The 21,551-nt window shown below is 52.6% G+C and overlaps 2 protein-coding genes across 4 annotated transcripts in view; both read right to left on the bottom strand.

Moving 5' to 3' along the window:
• The window catches only part of MTFR1L (mitochondrial fission regulator 1 like), an 11,151-nt gene extending 5,284 nt beyond the window's left edge, over positions 1-5,867 (bottom strand). Inside the window, exons 1-5 of one of the 3 annotated variants that reach the window (XR_895751.2) lie at positions 5,762-5,867; positions 3,036-3,149; positions 2,756-2,886; positions 2,142-2,246; positions 4-113 (exon numbers count right to left, since the gene is read on the bottom strand). Coding sequence is in view for 1 of the 3 variants with exons in the window: in XM_023529180.1 (XP_023384948.1) it covers positions 4-113; positions 2,142-2,246; positions 2,756-2,770 (230 nt within the window). In the remaining 2 variants the exon portion in view is untranslated. Of the gene's footprint in view, positions 1-2; positions 114-2,141; positions 2,247-2,755; positions 2,887-3,035; positions 3,150-5,761 lie in introns of those variants that run through there. The other 2 variants (XR_002779727.1, XM_023529180.1) reach the window with 2 other exon arrangements.
• Positions 5,868-7,355: 1,488 nt separating this feature from the next.
• SELENON (selenoprotein N) lies at positions 7,356-21,527 on the bottom strand. The gene is made up of 10 exons (XM_011357627.2): positions 18,264-21,527; positions 15,322-15,534; positions 14,990-15,114; positions 14,347-14,484; positions 12,730-12,811; positions 12,411-12,599; positions 11,972-12,077; positions 10,798-10,910; positions 10,614-10,715; positions 7,356-9,628 (listed from the first exon to the last, which is right to left on the bottom strand). Exons 1-10 carry the CDS (start codon positions 18,579-18,581, stop codon positions 9,458-9,460), a joined length of 1,557 nt encoding a protein of 518 aa, XP_011355929.2. The 5' UTR covers positions 18,582-21,527; the 3' UTR covers positions 7,356-9,457.
• Between the last annotated feature and the right edge of the window lie 24 nt (positions 21,528-21,551).

The raw sequence follows: 21,551 nt of genomic DNA, 5'->3' as shown, positions 1-21,551 counted from the left end.
TACCTGACCCGGGCATATGTCTCCTCTTCATCTGCAGCGATCCAGGCGATGTCAGCCAGAGTAGGGACTGGAGGCGCATCCCTCAGACACAGGTCAGAGATGTTAGGCAGGGTCTGTAGGGAAGCAAGATTCATCGACAAACACTGACATGATGAGACAATCAGATTGGGCAAAATACGTAGGGGGGCACCTAATCTAGCACTGGGTGTCAGGAGGGCTTTCTAAGGAGGGAGAAGAAGGTTCCTGGAAATAGCTTAAATAAGAGGCCAGAAGCAAGAGGTTTGTGGGGTTACAAATAGTTCAGCATGGCTTGAACAGGATGGGGTGAGGGGCTGCAAGAGGTTGGAAAGTGAATTAGGAGCTTTGATTCTAAGACTGATAATGAGCCCCTAAAAGACTAGGTAATGATCAGATTTTAGGTTTTAAAAGATTACTCTGCTGCTGTGTGGAACATGGATAGGAAGGCGAACAGACCAGTTCTGAGGCTATTATAACCTCCAAGTCAAACAAGGTGGCCTAGAGGAGGGATGGGACCTGTTTTACTGGAAAAACAGTCACACCTATTTGTTTATGTATTGTCTGTGGTGGCTATTAAGCTATAATTGCAAGAGTAGGGATGGTTATAGCCCACAGCCTAAAATATTTACTGTCTGGCCTTTTAAAGAATGCTGACCCCTGGCTAGAGCAAAGGGGTCTTCAGTGGGACTGGCCTGTTACCTTTTAACAGACATGGCTACTGTCTAAGTGTCCTGCCCTCTGGTTGTGAGAATACAAGTGCAAGGACATCAATAACCTGTTACATCAACAAGAAGTTCCCTCTGGCTAGCTCTTTGCAGCACCTCTGTAGCTAACTGGGACGCACACTGTTAACAGCAACATTGTTTTAAGCAAACTTGATAAGCTGACTATTTAGATTTAACGAAAGAGACGATTAATTATACAAAATGATTTAGAATCTTTAAAATAGCCCCTCAACCCAAATGATCAGTAATCAGGGAATAGAGAGGCTGAGTGACACCATGTTAAATGAAAAATTAGGAAAATTCAATCATGTGTTGAGTATGATTACAAAAAGCAAAAAACATGCATGTCGAAAAAGATGGAAAAGAACACCAAAAATCAATAGTTACTGTGTCATGACTATGTGATTATAAGCAATTTGTTTTTCTTTTTATTTTCCATAATTTAATATTTATATAGGTAACTTTAAAACAAAATAAACCAGCAAGATTCCCTTAAATAATATTTAAGGTAATTAATTTACAACAGAAATACGGATAATTTTTCAAAAATCCACTGATACATATAAGTCAGATTCAGATGCCTGGGCTACAAATTGGTAGGTGGATCAGGAGTTGATGGCTCTCACTTTTAGATAGGGAACTTGGGTCTCACAGGAAAGCTTAAGTTTTTCATTTGTGCCTCAACTCCCCAGATGCACATACCTTAAGTATGTAGCCTGAAGCTGGTGCTTAACCATTAGTTCTTGGAGGCACTTGGGATTAATAAATGCTACTTAGCTTTCTAATGCAGAAGGGGGTCTCAGAGACGCGGGCCAGGCAAGAATCTCTGCTGCAGAGTGGGTGCCAAAGGCCCTCTAACACACAGGTAAGACTGAAGTAGCCCAGTAAAGGAGTGGGGAATAATGGCCTCAGGGAAACTAAAAATAGGTGACTCAGTGGCCAAGTCAATAGGTGACTCAGGGCTGATAAAGAACAGCAGAGTTTAACACAGAGTCACACATATTACTGTCTCATGTGGGTACCTGCTAGGATTGTAGGCAAATACCTCAGCACAGACCTGGCGGTCAGGAGATGTGGTTCAGCAAGGGCCTTTGGCTTGCTCTGATAAACCAGATTGCTAGAGCCTGATGAAATCAGTTACTTAGCAGAAGCGTTAAAGATGTAAGATTATTAGTTTATGAGCAAATTGGAAATCTGACTGTTGTGCCCACAGGTTTGTATGCAATCAGGAAGGCACAGTGACCAGAATCCATTATAAGCACTTAATAAGTATTTTTTGACAAAATGAAAAAGTGACCAGGAAAGCAAGCTTCCTTGGAAATGCCAGGTACCGGGGCACAGTATCCGCCTTCCATATTCTCTGAGCTTCTATTCTTCCTGCCCTTCTAGTACACTAACCTCAAAGGAAGCCCGGGGACACGGCTTCAGGGGCAGGTTGGTCCCGATTCTTCTCACTACACTGCGAGCAGCTCCATGTGGCTTGTTTTGCCAAATTGGGATGGTCTAGAGCAGAGAGAGGGACAGCCACAACCTCAGAGATGAGTCCAAGTACTGTCCCCATCCTCTTCCACTTCCCTCTACTAGGGAGATTGAATTCTTCAGTCGCAGAGACATGTACCGTGTGTGTGTGTGTGTAGGGGTAACTCAAGTCTCAACTATAAGTGAAGGCGGGTTTCCCAGTGGTTAGCTTTCACTTTGGCAAGCCACCTAAGGGGACACCTGATGCCGCCAGAGCACAGTCAATGTTGGGAGGGTCCAATAAAGAACTGAGAAATTAACTGGGTCTAAGGATCACCCAGGCTTCCCTCCCTCCCTTCTGCAAAGAAAGGCAGAAACACACTGACTGCCCCCAACCATAGCTCGTTCTGCCTAAGAAGAGCGGGTGAAAGGGTGGCCTCCCACCAGTCCCAGGCTTCCAGGGGAAAGGAAGGATTAACTAGAGTCTCAAGAACGTCAGCAAGCCCTGTGCTGAGCCTTTCCCACCACACTGCTGCCCTGGGAGTGCCCCTTACCACACTGGCTTCCATTCCCGATGTTCCAACTGGCTTCCGCACTCGAGGGACAAGGCAGCCACAGGGCGGCTCGGGGAGGTGGGAGGCGTGATTCCTTCATATCAGGCCATCTTAACACCAGAGTTCCCTTCCTGTGAAACAACCCTGACAATGGGGACTCATTGGCCAACTGGCCACGACACAAGCCCCACAAAACCATGCCCTGCAGAGCCATGACTAACACCAAGGTTTCTCTGACATTTCACAAGGAGAGAAAACCAGCCCCAGAGGCTGTCCTCACCCAATAATGGTTTTTCCAAATCCAGACCCTGAAAGGTTCCGTTCCAGACTTGTTGCGTGAGCTTGGACAACCCTGGGAGCCCTCCTGGGCCTGTGGTTTCCTGAGGCAAAACTCCTAGAGATGAAATAAAATCCTTTGGTAGTTAAAAAAAAAAAACTAATGGGAAAGCCAAAATGTAGGTACCACCCAGGCCCAGCATTCATTCTTGGAAGATGAGAGGTAAAAGCCTAGCATGTGCCAGCCAGCCTAGTGCTGTTGGGCGCCTGCAGGGGGAGAGGTAAAACAGACAACAGGAAAATGAACAGCGAGCTCTAGCCAATCTCAGTCCACTAGGCTACAGGGAAAAGAGTCTAATTTTTTTATCTTAGCTCAGCCACCTACTGGCTTTGTAGTTACAGGTAAGTCACTTAACCTATTCAAATGTTGGTTTCTCTACCTGTAAAAGGAGGACAAAAACAGATGTCACTCTTGGCTACCTTAAGGATCGATGGTGAAATAAGTAATTTTAAAGTGCTTAATAAACTGTTAAAATGTGACAGATGGATAGAGTCACTCCTGACAGGATTCTTCATAGCTGCCCTTGCATGGTGAGCAGATACAATCAATGAGCGCGCTCATTCCCTTGTTCATCAAACACTACACTACCCACACCGTGCTAAGCACTGTAGGGCCTACGGAGGAGTAAGACACGCCATGCTCTCAAGGAACTCACATTCTAGAAGAGAGATAGCACCTGAATACAAAACTCTAGCCAAGGCTGAATATCACTGCGTAAGAAAGACACACTAGGCAGGTGGCGAGGTGAGTTTAGCCCCAAGACCCTGTGTTGAGTTCAGAGTGGGTAGGAAGGAAAGAACAGCAGCAACAATAGCACAGGTCCAGGACAGGAAGGTGAAAGATATATGAAGAGGAGCCGAGTATGATAAGGTGTAAAGATTAACTGGGGGTCAAGTCATGAGAGCTGGGAATGACCAGGTGAGAAGTAACTCAGGAGCCAGGAGCAGGCTCTGAACAGGGGATGAACTGGACTACCAAAGCAGCTCTTTCTTGAAAACCTCCCTTGTAGAGTTTTTCACTTCTGGGAGAGGAATTACCACTCACATTAAGGGGAAAGGAAGCTGGAAAGAAGGATGTTATCACTCACACTTGGAAAGGAGGCTGGAGAGAGGAAGGAACTTATTTAAGGTCATTCAGTGGTCACGCCAGCAGAAAGCACTTCAAGTCTGGTCCAGATCCTGCTGCCTTCTGCAAGGGCTCAACTTCTCAGCACAGTTCAAGCCTTTTAGCAAAGTCAGAACTAAGTCAGAACTCTGTGGGCCAGGTTCTGTGCTGAATGTCAGTGCCTGCCACAAATTCCATATAACAGTGCTTCCCTGTTTCTCTTTAGTCATAGCAGCTACGTCCTCTTCAAACTTACCTCCAAAGACTCAGTTGGGACTAACTCACAACAGCCACAGGATCTTTCTACAACACATTGCTAGTCATATTGTTTCGTTTAAAACCCGTACAGGCTTGTTAGAGCCAACAGGATAAAATCTAGACTCCTCAGCATGGTCTGCAGGCCCTCCACAACCAGGCCCAACCTCAGTGGACCAAACTTACCACAGCCAACAAGGCCTACAGTTAGCCCCGTCGCCCCCCACACACACTTCAGGGCCACACCTGCGTTCTCCTTGCCCTTTAGTCACATTGGCCTTCATCTAGTACCCCCAATACCACCTCGGAGACCTTGGCCACACTATTTTCTCTGCTCGAAACAACAGCACCACCTTCCCCAAGCTCATTCTTAATCACTCTTCGGAGCTCAGCTCAAGCAACAACCCCCCCTTCCCTGACAGAGTCAGGTTCTTCACTGTTCACCCCACAGCACCCTGCATTTCTTCCAGAATCCTCTCCGAATAGTAATTAGGTATCTGTACTGTGCCCTTTGTCCGAAGGGCAGGGACTTCTCTTAGGCACAGCACAGTGCCTGCCCGGCACACAGAAAGCTCTTAAGTATTTGTCCAATTAAGGAATAAATGGACGAGAGCACTGACTTAGCCTTCATACCCACTCCGCCCCCACCCCTTGTCACTGGCTAGAAGAATCTTGCCCCAGATCGCTGGCAACGCTAGTTGGTTCTTACCACCTCTGCACTCCCACGGCCCCTCGAGAGGCCGTTGTCATGTTTATGCACGGTCTCCCGCAGGGGACCGGGAGCTCCTCCAGGACAGGGCCGGGTCTCATCGCCCCTGGGTCCCAGGCGGCCCACGGAGGCCGCCGAGCTCAGTGGAACTTTGCAGAAAGGACAGCTGCGCCGAGGGAACCGCTGCGGGGACCTTGCCTGGGATACGTCTCCCCTCCCCTGCAACAGCTCGACCCGACAGGGGCAAGGTCGGCCAAGTTTTCGCTGCTGGCCCAGGCGGTGCTTGGACACACAGGCCCGGCGCCGGGCCCCAGAAGGAGGGGGAGACACGGCAGAGGCTACCCGGCTCACTGAGGTGCGGGGCCGTAACGAGAAGCCTCCAGTGTAGCTCGGCCACCGAAACTGGGTGACTCCGGCGAGCAACTACCCCTTGGGGACTCAGTTTCCCCTCCGGCCAAATGAGGCGAACACCGGCTCCCGCGAGAAGTGGCGCGGGAACAGGAGCCGCGGGCTCTGCACAGCGCCTGGCACTAAGCTGCGCCGACGGACGACCAGGAAAGCTTACGCCCTCCTCCCAGGTTGCACTCAGACCTAGTCTCACCTCAGCCTCGGGCTCCGGGACTCACTCACCTCACGGCCCCTCCTACTACAGCGGGCCGCCCAGCCTCAACTGCCCTCACTTCCTCTGGCCCGCCCCGGAAGCGATTTACGCAGCTGCGCACCGAGCCCCCGCCCCGCCCGCCCTCGGAACGCGGGCCCCGATCGGGCGGGGCGGGGCGCTGGGCGGCCGCAAGTGCGGACCCCGGGGGAGGGACACACCCATCCCCCAAACCACACTTCCTCCTCTCTGAGTCCTGGGGAAAAATTGACTGAGCTTGAAGATAGCGAAGTCCTGACTGGTCGCTTAACCCGCTGGTCTCCGTGTCTCTGCTGCTCTTAGTTCCGATTCAACCTTTGGAAGCCGAGGTCTGACTACGTCGCTGCTCAGACCCCAAGTTATGTGGTGTCTGTTGTCCTCATCCGCCTGTAAACTTGAGAATCCTCACCCTGGCGTTCCAGGTCCTCTGGTGGAAGAGCTTGCCTTGCATTTCGTCCTGGTCCCCTTCGCAGTTCATACTTACCAGCCAAGACCCTCTGACAGCCTTCTCTCCAGCAAGAATGGGCCTCTTTTCTGCCTCCTGCCCTCCTGCGCTTTGTATCTTCTATTTTAGCCTTGATGTTATTTCACACACTCATATTTTCAGTGAGTTGGTTGATCAGATGGCTAGAGTAGGTTGATGGGAAGACCGCAGAGGCATTGAGAAAGAGGCCTACATTCCTTCCAGGCTCACTCATCCACTCCCTCTTCTGCTGAAACCCTCCAGATCCTGGTCTCCATGGCATTCATGCCTGGGTCACATGCCCTCCTGTGATCTCAGCTTGTGTCTGTACCTGGCTCCCAGACTGCAGTTCTTTGGTCTCAAAGTCTGTAAGTCCCAGCTGTCAAAGCACAGGACTGTACACTGAGCCTCATGGTCAGAACTCTGCTTGCTTTAATGTTCTGCTGTTGTCCTCTTGAAATTCATAACTTTTTTTTTCCAAAAGGGGTCCTTTTTCATTTTGCACTAGATCCTGCAAATTATGTAGCTGGTTCTGGCTAGAGACTTCAGAGGTTGTCTACCCTGACTCTCACCATATTTCAAATGGTGAAGATTGACTTCCAGGTCAAGCCCGGGGAAGTAACTCCACTCGCTAAGCCAGGGACTGATAGATAACAGGTTACAAAAGGCTGGTTCAACTTGGCAGTGTGGTTAATGGCCCAGAGCCCTTCTCCTGTGATCCCGCCAAGGCTAGCCTTTGAGACTCTATCCCTGCTCATCGTTTCCCCTTTCCCTTTCACTCCTTTTATAGGTTTTTCCTGAAGTGTTACTCCTTTCAGGAAAAATTACCTAATGCCTATCTCAAGCTCTGCTTCTAAGACAATGGATTTAACTTAAGAATCTTTATAACAGAGCATCAGATTCTAAAAGAAGTGAGTTGTACTACTAGGTCTATTATAAACTTATTTTAAGTCACTCAAGCCCTCTGTGACAGATGAGAGAGTCCCCAAGGCATTCCAACCTTGCTCCATTGCCCATCTGGCAAGCCAATCCTACAGAGTAAGATCAAGGACAGAACAGAACATCCCATTCAAAGGAAAGGCACTTAGAACCACCCTAGTTTCTCCAATTTTATTATAGGACATGTTAGGGACAAGTGAGGGAAATGGCAGAGGAGTGACAAGGGCAGCTGGGGGCCACCATGAGCTTTGAGGCACATGTGGGTCAGGCAGAGGCATCTGATGAGGATGCAGAAAGCCCCAGCAAGCAGTGCTTTACTGCCACCCACACCTAGAAGCACTGATATAGACTTAGGGACCCCCTCTCTCTGTAAAGGGCATGGAAGCATTGCCTCCCATAAGGACATAAAGAACTTGGCTGAGCTTGCTAGCTCATGCCTCATTAGGGATGGAGATCAGAGGGGAATGAGACATTTTGGTTTGAAAGGCTTTCTTTTTCACCTCAGTAAAAACAGGCAGGGAAGAGATTTGGGGGTGCAGTGCAAAACAAAATACCACACAATCAACTCAGGATGAATTTCAACTCTACCACCGAGAGAACTTGGGCAGGTCACTTCATTTCCCCAAGACTCGGTTTCTTCATCTGTAAAATGCGAACAGTTAATATCCACCCCACAGGTTTGCTGTGAGGATTAAATGAGAAAATAAAATACATGTAATCTTAAGAAAAGTGCCTCAGACAGAGAAGGCTTAGGGTGGATACTCCAATGGTAGGCAGGGGAACTCAGCAGATGCGGGGCCTGAGAATGTGTCTGAGGAGATGTCTGCCTTCCTTCCTCATCCAGGTTTAAGAGTGAGTCCCTCTGGGGCAGGGGCAGGGGAGCAGGCTTGGCACCAAAGACCTTAACGAAAGCCTTAGGGCCCCTTATGGGCCCGAGTAGAGGACAAGGATGGGGTTGGAGTACACTGACCCTCTGAGGACTATTTTTAAAAAGCTAGGAGCAGGAAGAGAGGAATATTTCTTCCCATAGGTGCAACTGCAAAGACATCAAGCTGGATCCATCTAGGATTTCAGATCTAGCCATCATGGGGCAGCTGCTGAAGGAAGCCATGGTCTCTTCCTCCTTCTCAGCACTGGCGTTATCAAAAATACCTACAAACTGTGAGAAAGTTCACATAAAAACACTTTTCTGCATGTATAAAAAAGAGACTGACTGCGGTCAGTGGCTTGGGATGTGGACCAAGGCCCTAAGAGTGGTCAAAGAGGGTCAATGGCCACCCAGTGGTGGACAAGCTGGTCTGGGCTGTCATGACAGCCAGGACAGCGCTGGCTCTAAGGGAGGCTGTGTTCTTCAGCTGGGCTACACATCCGAGGAGCTCAAGTCTTAGGGGCAGGAGGTGATACCAGGGCTCTTGCTCCAGCAGTCCTACTGTGATGCTGTGCTGGGGTGGGCACTGGCAGTGCCTAGGGCCTAGGCCTCAGGCCTCAGGGACCCCCTTGCTAAGGGCAGAAGCCTTCTGCAGTAAACCGTCCTGGACATCTGGCCTCCAGCAAGTCCCAAAACAGGTTCTGGTGTCCTATCGTTAGGTTGGATGGACTGGTCCAGGGAGCCAGGTCTCGGAGACCACATGATTTTTCCTTCCGAAGGACGATTCTGCCCAGAACCTCCAGGTGGCTGTCTCTAGCTGAGACTGATCCCACTGAGGACACCTGACAGAGGAGGGCAGCCAGGGCTGGAGCCAGGAAGAAGGCTCCAGAAAAACAAGAGTACCTCTCTCGTACCTCCTGCCCCCTACCCATGCCGGAGCTTCTTGATGTTCCTTTTGAGAGGGAGTGAAAGTAAGGAGAAAGAGGTGACACTGTTTTCCTAGCACCCACTCCTCCCTATTCTTCACCCAGCAAGGGCCTGGACTATGTGCCTGAGAGGGTGAGGTCCAAGGAAATGACCCCAGGCTTTGTTTCAGGGGGTCCCAAGCAGCTTCTGGAGCCATGTAGGTAGTGAAAGGCTGATGGTGGCAGCTGGAGCTACAGGTTCACCCATCCAGTCAGCTCATCCTTGTCAACCCCTCAATACAGGCAAAGCTAGGATGGCCACCCTTAGTTGACCTCCGACCTCACAGGCAACTTGGGAGTAGTGGGGTGGGAGTGTGTGATGTTTGACCGCTCTGGGGCTGAGAGGCCTGTCTGTCAGCATTGGAAGCCTTTCTTTCCAGCACCCCCTCAGCCTGGCTTCTCCCTGCCTAGGTGAGGCAGGCATGCTAGGGCTGGAGGAGGGGCAGGCCACGTCGAAGGCCCTCCTTCAGGAACTGCATGTAGGTGGCCGTGGACGGGTCTTCAAAGGTAGATGAGAAGCTGAAGACATTGTTCTCGATGTCCTCAGGCTTCATGGAGGTGATGTCCAAGAAGTAGTTGGCGTTGATGTGGTGGACCTGGGAGAGCGACTGGGTGACTGGGTGAGGGGGGCGGGGGCCCACCCAGGCGCAGCGCCCCTCTGCTCCCTGTCTGCTCAAGTGTCCTTGGGAGAGGCAGCTGCTCTTAGGCCTCTACTATCCTCGCTTTGGGGCAGACAGCGGATAGGCAGGGCACTTAGGAGCACTGGCCAGAACCCGACCCCGGTTCCTGCCTCTCCTGCCTCTGCTCACACAGGGCCCTTTGACCACAGAGCTTCCACACCTCGTCCACTAGGTGAAAACCTCATGTCTTTCAATACCACCTTTCCTTCAGCCCCATGCAGAGGAGACCCCTCTTCTCCTCTGCTCCCGTGACCCCTGGACTCCCCACCTCCTGTCAAAAGAGGAGATGCTGAGGCTCACAGGTAGGCCTGGTTTCAAAGCCAGCTACACTTCTTACTTGTGCACTTTTGCCAAGTTTCTGGACCTTTCGAGCCTCAGTTTCCTTGTTTGTAAAGTGGGCTTTGAGAATCCAATTTGAGGGCATGCATGAGTGCTTGTAAGGGGCCCTGAGGGAGAAGTAGGGTCTTGAAGCTTGGCTCAGCCTGGGGCATCCCCTGGTCCTCTCTGCCTGTCACAAGGCCTGATCCCTCCACCTTCCTCTTTCCATTCCAGGGCTGGCCACAATGGTCCAAGGTTAGCCTTCCCTTCCAGGCCATGTTCCTGTCTACTCTGCTGCTACACTGTGCCCACGCTGCTGCTACCTGGTCCCCAAAGTGCTGTTGAGGTCCCCCTTCCCATGGGAGCCTCCTGAGACCTGCATGAGACAGGCAGAGTAGGCATCAGGTTTCCTACTTCATGGATTGGATAACTGAGGCTCAGATTGGTTAAGACACCAGCCAGGAAGTGGTGGAGCCAAACCTGAGGCATGATAAGGTCTGTGAGTCTATGCCCCTGGCTAGTTGCTTCCTCTGCCCCACAGTGCCTGGCCCCAGGCTAGGTACAGGCGGTGGGGCTGTCCTACCACAGTGCCATTGGGCAAGCAGATCATCATCTCCACGGGGAAGCTGTACTTCTCCAGGTGCAGGTCAGCCAGCTTCTTGTGGGATGGGTTCTCCTGGTTGCTCTATGGGGACAGTTGGGCACAGTCCTAATGCCTCGGTCCCCAGTATCGTCCCAGGGGCTGTTCCCACCCACTCTGCACTCACTTGCAGGTCCTCCAGCTCCTTCACCAGGGACCAGGTGCTAATGAAGCTCTCATTGAGGAGGGCGAGGATGGGCGAACTTTCCAGGACAGTCTCCCGGAGAGTCCGCCCTGAACCTGTTCAGGGAGAGGCAAGGCCAGAAGAGTGAGACACCCCACATGTCTTACTGGGTTTCCATCAGCAATAAACCTCATGGGCTGTAGAATGATCCCGGCACCAAGGTGAAATAACAGAAGCAAAGAGCCTGCCACAGAGCAGATGATGAATAAATGGTAGCTGTAATTTACATCAATAACATCCTGGGCTGAGATACAGGGTGGAGCCCTACCCGGCTCAGGGACTTTCAGTCTTAAATCCACTAAACTCTGGCTCCTGGGGCCTTTACAAGACTGTTCGATCTAAAATACTCTTCCTTCTGTCATTTGGCAAACTCCTACTCATCCTCCAAAGTCTCAGCTTAAACATCAGTTTCTCTAAGAAACTGTCCCTGACTCCCACACTCTCGTGTCACTGGTCCTTCCTTCGTGTAACACTGACCACGCTTGTACTTATTCATTCGACATCTGCCTTCTGCAGCAGGCGGTGTGCTCCCTAGCGACAGGGGCCACTTCTGACTTCCTCATTGCAAGACTCCTAGCAATGAGCCTATGGCTTGGCACAGGAGGTGCCCAGGATGTTTGCTGTTTAACTGGATGAGGATAGGCTCATTGTTTTCCTCATCTTTGTACCGACTGCCGAACAACCAAAGCACTTTGCACCTAGCAGGTCTCCTGAATAAGTGAATGCATGCCCAGCCTGTGGCACTATTTTCTCTCAGTTGTGTGCCACACCGTACAGAGCACAGGCACTTTCACATCCATCTTTACAACTCTGGGGGGCAAGTATGTTACCTGTCCTTCACTATTGAGAAACTGAGGCTCAGGGAGGGGAAGTCACTTGGCCAGTTTCCAAGCTGAAAATGACTGAGCTGGGGAATCTTTCTACTGTGTCCAATAGTTTCCTCTGAGTTCGGCACAGAAACCTCCCCCAAGCCCTCAGCCCACGCACCTGCCCTGTGTGGTCCCCAAGTCTTTCATGCTCCAACAGCAGAGGCCTGTTGCTCTCAGAACCTCCTGTACCCACAGGGTGTGAAGTCTCCCCTCCCATTCTCTCCTTGGCCTGGCCAGGTTTCCCTCACCTCAGCAGGACTGGTCGTCCAGGGCCCCCCACAGCAGGATCGAGTGCACCAGCTTGTTCTTGGCCTTGGCTTGGTCGAAGGCCTCGGTGAATGGCAGGTAGGTGACCTGGGGCCAAGCCAAGACAGAAAGAAGCTACTGTGTGCAGCCAGGGTCCCATTCAGAGGCTGAGTGTGTAATGTGTATGTGCATGTGTGGTCTGTGTGTAGTATATATGGTGTGTGTATGCACGTGTGTTGGGGGTTGTGTGTGTGTGTGAGAAGGGGCGCTGCTGAAATGAGGGATGCCTCATCCAAGTTCTGGATGGCAAAGGAGAGGTTCCCCTGGCACCACTGGGCCCTGCAGCAAGCTCTGCACATAGCCCACAGCCCCGTGCTCATCTGCTGCTCCCACAGCTCCAACCCCATGGAGCCTGACCCTGGCCCTCGTGCCCAGCCTCACCTTCTTGAAGGGGTACATGGCCACCTCCAGGCGCCGGGCGGCCTCCTCCCAGCTCAGCTCCTGCTGCCACTTGATTTCCTCAAACACAAACTGGAGGGGCTCCCCCGAGGGCAGCCGGCTGTTGATCATGTTGCCATCCTCGTCCAGGATCACGGAGGGTATTGAGGGGCCTGTGGCCTCCAGCTCCATCTGGGCCGGAGGTCAGCGAAGGATGACATCAGTAAGGGATGTCTCAGAGATGGGCAAGGATCCTGAAGGGGCCCCGAGAGACCCTCACAGATCCCTCACACATTGCAGAGGCGGACAATTGTGCTCTCACCTGGGGTATGTAGCCGATGTCCACTTCCATGTTGCTGCTCTCACTGGCCCCATACAGCCACTCCATGTCCACATTCAGAGACCTGGGGATGAGTGAGAGGGCTGCCAGGGCAGACCACCACCATCTTCAAGGCCCATGAACCATACGTCAGACATTATCTCACTGAAAGTGCACAACTGTCTCCATTTTACAGATGAGGACACTGAGGCTTGGCAAGTTGAACCCAAGGTCTCAGAGCTGCTGGGACTCTGACTGCAGAGCCAGGGCCCTTTCCTCTCCCCGGGCAGCTCTTCCTAAGGCACTGAAACCATATCACCCTCTACTGGCCCAGCCTTTACAGTTCACAAAGGGCTTTCACATCCACCTTGTTCTACTGCCCTTGACCCTTCCAGGCAGAGATCATGCAGGCCTTCCCCAGGACACAGAGTGGGGCAGGAGTGAAAACCTAGCACTGTCCTCTAGCAGGGAGTCTGGCCTGACCAGGTGCCATCTGCAGATCTGCCGCATGGGGGCACCCCAGGACTGACGATCAACCATCATGGGTAGCTTGAGCAGGGTGCCCACAGAGCGAGTCAGCAGTCCCTGTGGCCTGTCTTGGGGCTGGTCATTTGTACCTCTCCTCTGTTTCATCCAGTCTAGGGCCGCACTCCCCGCCCCGCCCTCATGGCCAACCCTGGGGTGAAGGCAGATGGAACCTGGGCTGAGCCAGAGGAGCTCAGGTGCTTATTTGCCGAGGGAGGAGAGGAAGAGGAAGCCACTCCTGTTTCTGGGGCAACTTCCTCTTCCCAGGATATGCCAGCCATCCCCTCGCTGCTGCCCAGGAGCCAGCCTCCCATGTAGCAAATGAGGAAACTGAGGCTCAGAGAAGGCCAGGAACAGGCAGACCCCTGGTCCCACAGCCAACTTAATTATGGGCCTCTGGGCTCCCAGCCCAAGTCTTATCCCTGTACAGAGTTGCTAAGGGGCAGTCTGGAAAGACCTGAAGCCTGGGTTTCTAGGTCCCCTCGTAAGGCAGGCTGGCATGGAATTGTCCCTTAAGCTCCCTAAGGCTCTGTGGTAGCAGCTGCAGGCAGTGGAGGGCCTGCCCTCAGGCCTTTGCACGTGCTGTTCCCCCTGCCTGGCTAAACATTCCTCACCCCCAGGAAGGGACATCTACATAACTGTCCCTTCTCCTGAGAAGCCTTTCTAGACCCCAAGCAGCCAGGTCCTTGCCCACCTACTGGCCTCCCCCTAGGGTGGCACGAGCAGGCTGTGGTTATGGGTCTGTCAGAGTCTGTCGGTCAACATGAGGGTGGGGAGGCTCCAGCTTCTGGAAGGGTCTGTTGCCTCTGCATTTGGTTCAGGGCACAGTGTTGGTGAGCCAGGCCATGTGGCACCTGGGACATGCTTGTCGGATGATAGAATGACCCTCTTCAACCTTCTTTAAGCTACTTCTTTCAGGGTCAGCTCCAGGTCCCTCCCAAGAGGGAGTCCAGGCCTCTCCCAAGAGAGGAACAAAGGAGGGGCAGAGGCTGAGGGGCCCAAGAGAGGAACAAAGGAGGGGCAGAGGCTGAGGGGCCCTCTGGGTCCCTGCTTCTGACCCTGGAGCTGAGGGATGGGCTAGGCCAAGGCTCCTACCTGTGGTTGGGCACGAAAAGCCGGAAGTCACGGACGTGGGTCGCATCTTTGGAGAGGATGATGTGGCCGGTGAACTGGCCAGGCGAGAACCAGAAGGGAAAGTCGGGCGGCTCGCTGAGCTGGAACTCGGCGTGGATTCTGGGGGGAAGGAGCAAGCTTGGAGCGGCTCCTGCTGAGCCAGAGCCCAACCTCTGACTCGGCCCCAAAGCCTGGGAATCCCTGGGCAGACTGTGTGGGGGAGAGGGCTGGCCGGGAGTAACGTGAGTGTAGGGCGGGGAGACGGCAAGAGGCCCTCCAAGCGCTGCCCATCCTCAGGTCCAAGTTCATGTGCTGTCATCTCCAGAAGTCTTGTCTGACTCCTCTGAGCTCTCACGGCTTCTCAAGGGTGCATTGTGACCTGGTGTCACAGCTTTCTATACCCCTTTTCTGTGTGGATGACAATCACAGCCACCAGCCCTGTGCTAAGCATGCTCTGTGCCTTTTCTCTTCCTCTCAAGAGGAAGTTATCACCACCCTGATCCACACATGAGGAATTTGAGGCTCAGAGAGCCACAGCTGCTTGCCCCAAACCCCACAGTGATAAGTGGTGGAGCGGGGGCTTTGAACTGTGTGATGCTTTGGAGTCAAGGATGAGGCCACTCACCGGAACATCACAGTGTAGTAGAAGTCGCTGATGGCAGTCAGGCAGGCGACTGCCCCTTGAGGGGCAAAGCGGGTCTTCACGAAGGGTCGCGGGTGGAACATGCTCAGGAGCTGGTGGATGATGACCTGGGGAGTAGCAGTGCGACCCCAGGCTGGCTGGCTGGGCCCTGCTGGGCCTCGACTCCCTAGGTGAGGGTCTAGTGGCCAGGGTGGAGGTGGGTCCAGAGGGAGGTGGAGTGAAGGTGGGGTAGCACAGAGGTCCAGGGGCAGACAGGGAGGGGCTGTGCCTGGGCCGGGGTGCAGGGCCAGGAGTTCACCGTGAGCTGTCCTCACCTCCTTGCCCTTGGGCGGTGGTGGGTAGAAGCGGTTGTTGGACAGATAGCCAGTGAAGACACTCAGCTCACTGGGGATGATCCACCAGGGCTCGCCCAGCTCCACCTGACCCCGAGGGGGAAGGAAGGGCCGGAAGTGGCGGGCAGCAAACACGGCACTTGGCGAGGCTGCGGTCATCCAGTTGCGGAGGCCGGACAGGGCCAGGCGGGAGACCTGGGACAGGGGAAGGCCGAAGCTCTGGGGCACCAAGAACCATGACTTTGGGACTCCCTGTCCCATGTGTGGGTGGAGTAGCCCCTCGAGTCCTGAGCCAGTCCGTAAGCTGAGGGAGCAGAAGAACTCAGGGGAGGCTCCTGCCCTGGTAACAGCCTCGGACCTGGCACTGTCCTGCCACAGCCAAGCCTCATTTCACCCTCGTTGGCCCCCAGCCCAAGAAGCAATGCCCTGCAGCCCACTAGGCCCAGCCCAGAGCAGAGCAACTTGCTTGAGGGCAGGGGCGCTGAGGGAGCTGGAGAGCCATCCAGGACTGGGAGCCTTCCTCGTCCCCTCTACCCACCTTGCTTTCTGCTCCCCAATCGCTTTTCTAAGCCTCTTCTCTGAGGAGGCTAATGTCTCACTGATAAGGTCAGAGTTTGGGTTTGGAGTTAAGTCTGAGGAGGGAAGTAGTAACTTCCTTTTGCGTGAAATTTCGAAGGTTAAGAGCAGGATGAGACCACAAACAAGTGGAACTTCTTTCTCCCCAGAGTGTGCCCTGTGCCCCACTGGCTGGGCACCTGGGCAAACAGCCTGCCCTGAGCCATTTCCTCATGAGGAACCCGCCTCCCTTCTGTCTGATGCGCTGATGGAGAGGAGAGAATGAGGGTCAGAGACCATGCAGGCCTGTCTGCACTCCTGCTTGAGCAAAGGTGAGACCCCGGAGCATGCAGGTCCCCGGTGGACCCTCCACTGTCAGCTCCTCCCTGTCCTTCTGGGCTACATGTAGGAGCTGTGTCCTGCTGAGGCATCAGCCACCGGGACCGCGAGTGCCTGGCACCCCTTGGGGGTGTTCAGCCACCAGGCAGCGGCCCCTGTCTTTGACCACAGTGGGTCCCCTCTCCCTTCCCCACCCCCATGGCAGAGGGGGCCTAGGCTTGGTGAGAAGTAGAGGTGGGAGGAGAGGGGTGCAGGGAGCACCCACTGAGGGGGATTGAACAGGCAGGTTCCCAAAGCAGGTTGGTTGTGCAGGGCCCGGCAGAGCTTGCCCACCCGCTGGGTCCTGCTCACAGGCTGGTGAGCCCCTGTAGGGGAGCCGCCTGCTGAGGGGGGCTGGGCTCTGGGGGGACCCTGCTAGGGAGGCTAGGCTGGGGGTGCTGCTCCTGACCCATCTCCCCCGTAAGTACAGGTGCTCTGCAGGGCATTCATCTGCTGAAACAGCTTCAATCTGCTCCCCCGTCCCCCATTGCCACCAAACCAAGCCCCATCCAGAACTTTCCATGGAAAGTCAAATCTGTATTTCGGACTACTTGTTGGACTCTCCTCCTCACATCCCCCAGGCACCTCAACTTCGACATGTCCGATCTGACCTCATCCGTCCCGACCTGATCTGCTTCCTTTCTCCAGTCCCCCACTGAAGCAGACGGTCACCATACACCAGGTCGCCAGCCAGAAGCCTGAGTCACCCGACTTCCCTCCGAACACACACTTTCCGTTAGTAGCCACGCCCTGCCTTTCCTCCTTTGCTGGCGGATCCTGCAGGCTGGCCTTCCTCCATCACCACTTCCTCCCTGGCCTGCCTTCTCCTCCCTCCCAGGAAACGGTCTTCCTGTCTCCCATTTCACTTTAGCTGCCAGCCTGGAAAGCACAGATTTGATGAGGGAACCAATTCTTCTATTTCAAAATCTGCTATGGTGTTTTGCTGCTAAAGAATGAAGGCCAAAGTCAGGCAACAGAGGCCCGTCGAGGTCTGGCAACTTCTCTTTCAGCCCCACTGACCAGGATGCCTCTGCATGTGTCCCGCATGCTCTGGGTCCAGCCACACCCGCTCCTTGCCCTCAGTTGAATGACCTGGCCCTTTCTGCCTTCAGGCCTGTGTTCATGCCGAAGTAACACCTCAGCTGAGATGTAAGTGCTGAGGAGGTGTGGGCTGGGCATGGAGAAAAAGTCGTTCCTGGCTGAGGAAACAGCAGAGAGAAGGCTTGCAGTTGGAAGGAAGCCTGGACGTCTGGAGTGGTTGGAAGGAAGAAAGTGGAGAAGGGAGGGCAGGAGAGAGGCTGGGAGAGGCAGGTAGTGTCTGGGGATGCCTAGGGCCCGGGATGGGCTTGAGACCTTGTCCACGGAGCCTCGGGTCGGGGCGCGGCCGGCTAGCACAGCATTTGCCAGGTGCCGTCCCCACCCCACAACCCACTGTCAGGGGCAGAACCTCAAATGTGGCTCATCAGTTCAGCAGAGTACTTGTCAGGCACTGGACATCGTGCTAGGGGCCTGGGGATGCACAAATGTGGGGGACACAGGCCTGGTCCTCAACAAACTCACAGCCTGGGTGGGGGAAAGACTGACCTACAGAGAGTAATGATTAAAGTGAGGAGGCTGCATCAACGCAACCTAGTACACTGGAGCCTTCCTACCCCCGCGGGCGCCTGGCTGAGCCCTCTTACTGACAGATGTCACTCCTCCAGGAAGCCATCCTAGATCTCCCATCTGGCACAGAGGCTCATGCTTATCCCTCCTGCCTCTCCCACCAGACTGTGCCTGGACGGCAGGGATGGCATCATGCTCACTTCTGGGCCCCTAAGGCCTGGCACATTAGGTGCATAGAGGGCAGCTGATAAGGACAGAAAGAAGGAAAGAAAGGAGGTAAGATGAACATAGCCCCATGCTCAGGAGACGAGTTCACACAAATGATTTTCCTGTCTGTAGTCCCCCCGTGGGGGCCCCCTTGCCCCCCCCCGGCCCCCGCAACTCACCCCTAGGAACCCGTCTTTGCTCTTGGTCATAGACTCCGGGAGCAGAGGCTGGAATCGGGCTTCTATGGTGAGCGTCTCCTCGCTGGGGTCAGGGGGCAGTTCCTCCTCCTCGTAGCTGGCCGTAGGAGTTGACCCTACGAGACACAGGTCACTGAAGAGGGGCCCTTCCCTTAGGTGTCTACACTGGCTGGTGACTAAGGAAGCCATCGGGAGCTGGGGGGAACAGTCAACAATGACCAAAGTCACAAATGATATGTATTTTAGTGTCATAGTAGCCCTGTGAGAGGCTACATTATTACCAATTCCTGTTTTATACATGAGAAAGTAGAGGCTCAGAGAGGTAAAATCATTTCCCCAAGGTCACACAACTAGGTAGTGGGGGAGTCAGGATTCAAACTCAGGCCTGTTTTACTCTAAACCCGTGATTAACCACAACCCCATTCTGGAGGAGTTAAGATCTCAGAGCCTCAGTTTCTTCAAACGCTCAAGAACCAGATGACTTGGGTTCAAGTCCCAGCCCCACCCTTCACCAGCTGTGTGATGGCTGGACAGTGGCTGTTATGAGGATTAAATAAGATAATCCACGAAGTGTTCGCATCAGGCCTGGTAGAGTAAACCCATAATAAACTTTAGCTGTGCTACTTTACCGGGGGTGTCAGAGTCAGGGAGCCAGGGAGCTGGGGCTCAAAGCTAATTCTCCCGACTCTACCCTGTGTTCTGCCAGGCCATTCTCACTTTGTCCTATCTTCTGTCCTCCAAACCAAGTCCCAGATGAACTCGGTGCTGGGCCCACCAAAGGTGGCATGTGGGCAGGCAGCTGCTTCTCCCAGCTGCGATCCCTAGCACCAGAGAGAAGCTACTTTCTGGGGCTGGGAGAGGCGAATGTACCAGGCTGGGCATCATCAGCCCAGGTCCAAGTTAAGGTCAGTTCCATTTCCTGGACCATTTGAAGCAAGTCACTGAGTCTCTCTGGTTTTCCTACATGAGAAATGAAGACCATGCATGTCCCTGTCATGGGGTCTTGCGAAGAAATAAACAGTGCCCTGAGAGGCACTCAGTCCCAGGACTCAGAGCAATGAATGAAAGCAAGAAATAGAATCAGGTCATCTCTGGGGTCACAGAAAGAGCACTGGTTTTGGAGTGAGGAGACTCACTTCTCCCTGATTTTCTGGGTGGTCCCGTGTCCCCATCTGTATAAAGAGGGCTGGAATGGCAGTGGCTAACCTTGATTCTTCAGACCTCTTCCTGCTTAGAGACCTGCCAAGTGTGTAACTTTCAAGTGTGCAGGGAGTCAAGATGAAAGTTTAAGGGAGATATGAAGCCTATTTCAAAAGGGGCGACTACTAGAAGGATGGGGCCCCACGATACACGGATAATGGAATAAAGAAGGGGTGGGTCTCGTCATGTCTGCTCTCTCAGAGCAGGTTTGTTGTAGAGGGCATGTTTGGCATTTGTGGACAGACTGACTGACAGATTGAATGGGTATATTTGAAGCAGTTCTTAACCAGGATCGGCAGAATCACTCAGGATGTCTTTTTAAACTACAGATTCCAGAACCCACTTTAGACCTACTGAGTCAGAATCTTAAGGAGCTAGAATTAGGAAACCGTCCTTTTAATGAGCACTCCCATGACTCCTGATGCAAATCCCTGTTCTAAAGAATCAGTTATTTCTGCATTTGTAAGTCAATGCAACAAATCTTTCTAAATCTGTAATCTGCAAACCTCAGAGGAAGGGTGCAGTAGGTATGTGCAAGGTTATTAGTCTGCTTGCTCATTCAATTATTTTACTGTTGTCACAAATAATTATTAATAATAATGATGCCCAGCATTTTATGGTCTTTTGGTTTAATAAAAAGTTTTATTTCCTGACTTCTAAGTAACACTTGCTCATTATACATAATTTGTAAAACTTTTAAGGTATAAAGCAGAAAATTAAACACTCACAACTATACCAGCTAGACAGACTATTTGCTTCTATTTGCTGCTTAGATTTGGTGTTTTTGGTTTTGTTTATTTTGTTTTCCCAAAACTTGGTCCAGTTTTGCCCTTGGAGGTAATGGAGGAAGGGGTTATTTTCCACTGATGGAGAAAAAGATTTATATGAAAAAAATTAAAAGTGCTCCCCAGCCCAGCAAGCTTGGCCAACATGTCATTATGAGGGAACTCTTGTTCAATGGCCATAAAAAAAGGACAAGGAGGTGGCTCTGTGGATGCTCGAAAGAGTGTGCAAATTAAGAGATCAGAGTCGATCCACATGGGGCTGACCTGCTGACCTACCTGTCTGCTTTCATGACAGAACTAACAGCCACTGAGATACTGACACATGTCTGCTCCAGCAAATTACTATTTTTCCATCTGACTTTCCTCTTCTAGCAGTGACCATAGGTCACCAGGCCAGCAAGTGATAGGCCTGCCTAACCCATCCTCAGACCCAGAAAACCCATCACAGGGCTTTGGTGCTTACTCACCTGAGAGCAGCTGGCATCTCTTCTTGCCTTTCCCATCAACTGACCTACTCACACTGGGCAACTTGGGTAACAAGTAGGTGCCCAAGATCCTAAGTGCAAGAAATGTCACAAGAAATGGACACAGAGGTTGGGGTGGTGGTAAGGTGGTAAGAGAAGCATTTTACAATTCATTAGCTGTTCAGGCCTTTATCCTTATAAAAACAAAAACAAAAACAACCATCACTGAGTACAGCTAGGCAAAAATGGATAGCAAGGATGGGACAGGAATCTGACAGCACCTAAGCAAGTTTAATGTTTAGTAATAATTGGAATAGCTCCTGTCTATTGACTGTCTACTGCCTATCCACTCCTTTGCAGATATTCTCTCTCATCCTCAAGCCTGTGAGCTGGGGTGGGACCTGGAGCCAGATGGCCCTGGTTCTAATCCTGGCTCTGCACCTTTCTAGCCTGGGCAAAGCACTGAGCCTTCCGGGGCCTCAGTCTCCCAAACCATAAGCATGAGGATCATGACAGTGTCCATCACACAGGGCGCTGTGAAGATTAAAGAGATAACTCATGTGAAGTGCTTAAAGTCATGTCCGGCCCTGAGGAAATGTTAGTATTATTCACATGTGAAGAGAAGACGCACGTGTGTGTGTGTATATGTGTGTGCATGTGCTGAAATAGCTTATCCAAACCAGCAGCTAGAGGTGCCAGAGCCAGGAGGATCCCAGAGCTGCCAGGACCCACAATCTTCCTTCTACTGCAGGTGCCTCTCCTGCTGGGAGTAGACACAGCTGCCAAGAAGCTGAGGGCGGTGCCTGGGCTTCCTCCTCCCC

Source organism: Pteropus vampyrus, unplaced genomic scaffold, assembly GCF_000151845.1.
Source record: "Pteropus vampyrus isolate Shadow unplaced genomic scaffold, Pvam_2.0 Scaffold36, whole genome shotgun sequence".
Lineage (NCBI taxonomy): Eukaryota > Metazoa > Chordata > Mammalia > Chiroptera > Pteropodidae > Pteropus > Pteropus vampyrus.
The sequence above is the reverse complement of the archived record's forward strand: the minus strand, read 5'-3'. Positions and strand labels throughout refer to the sequence as shown.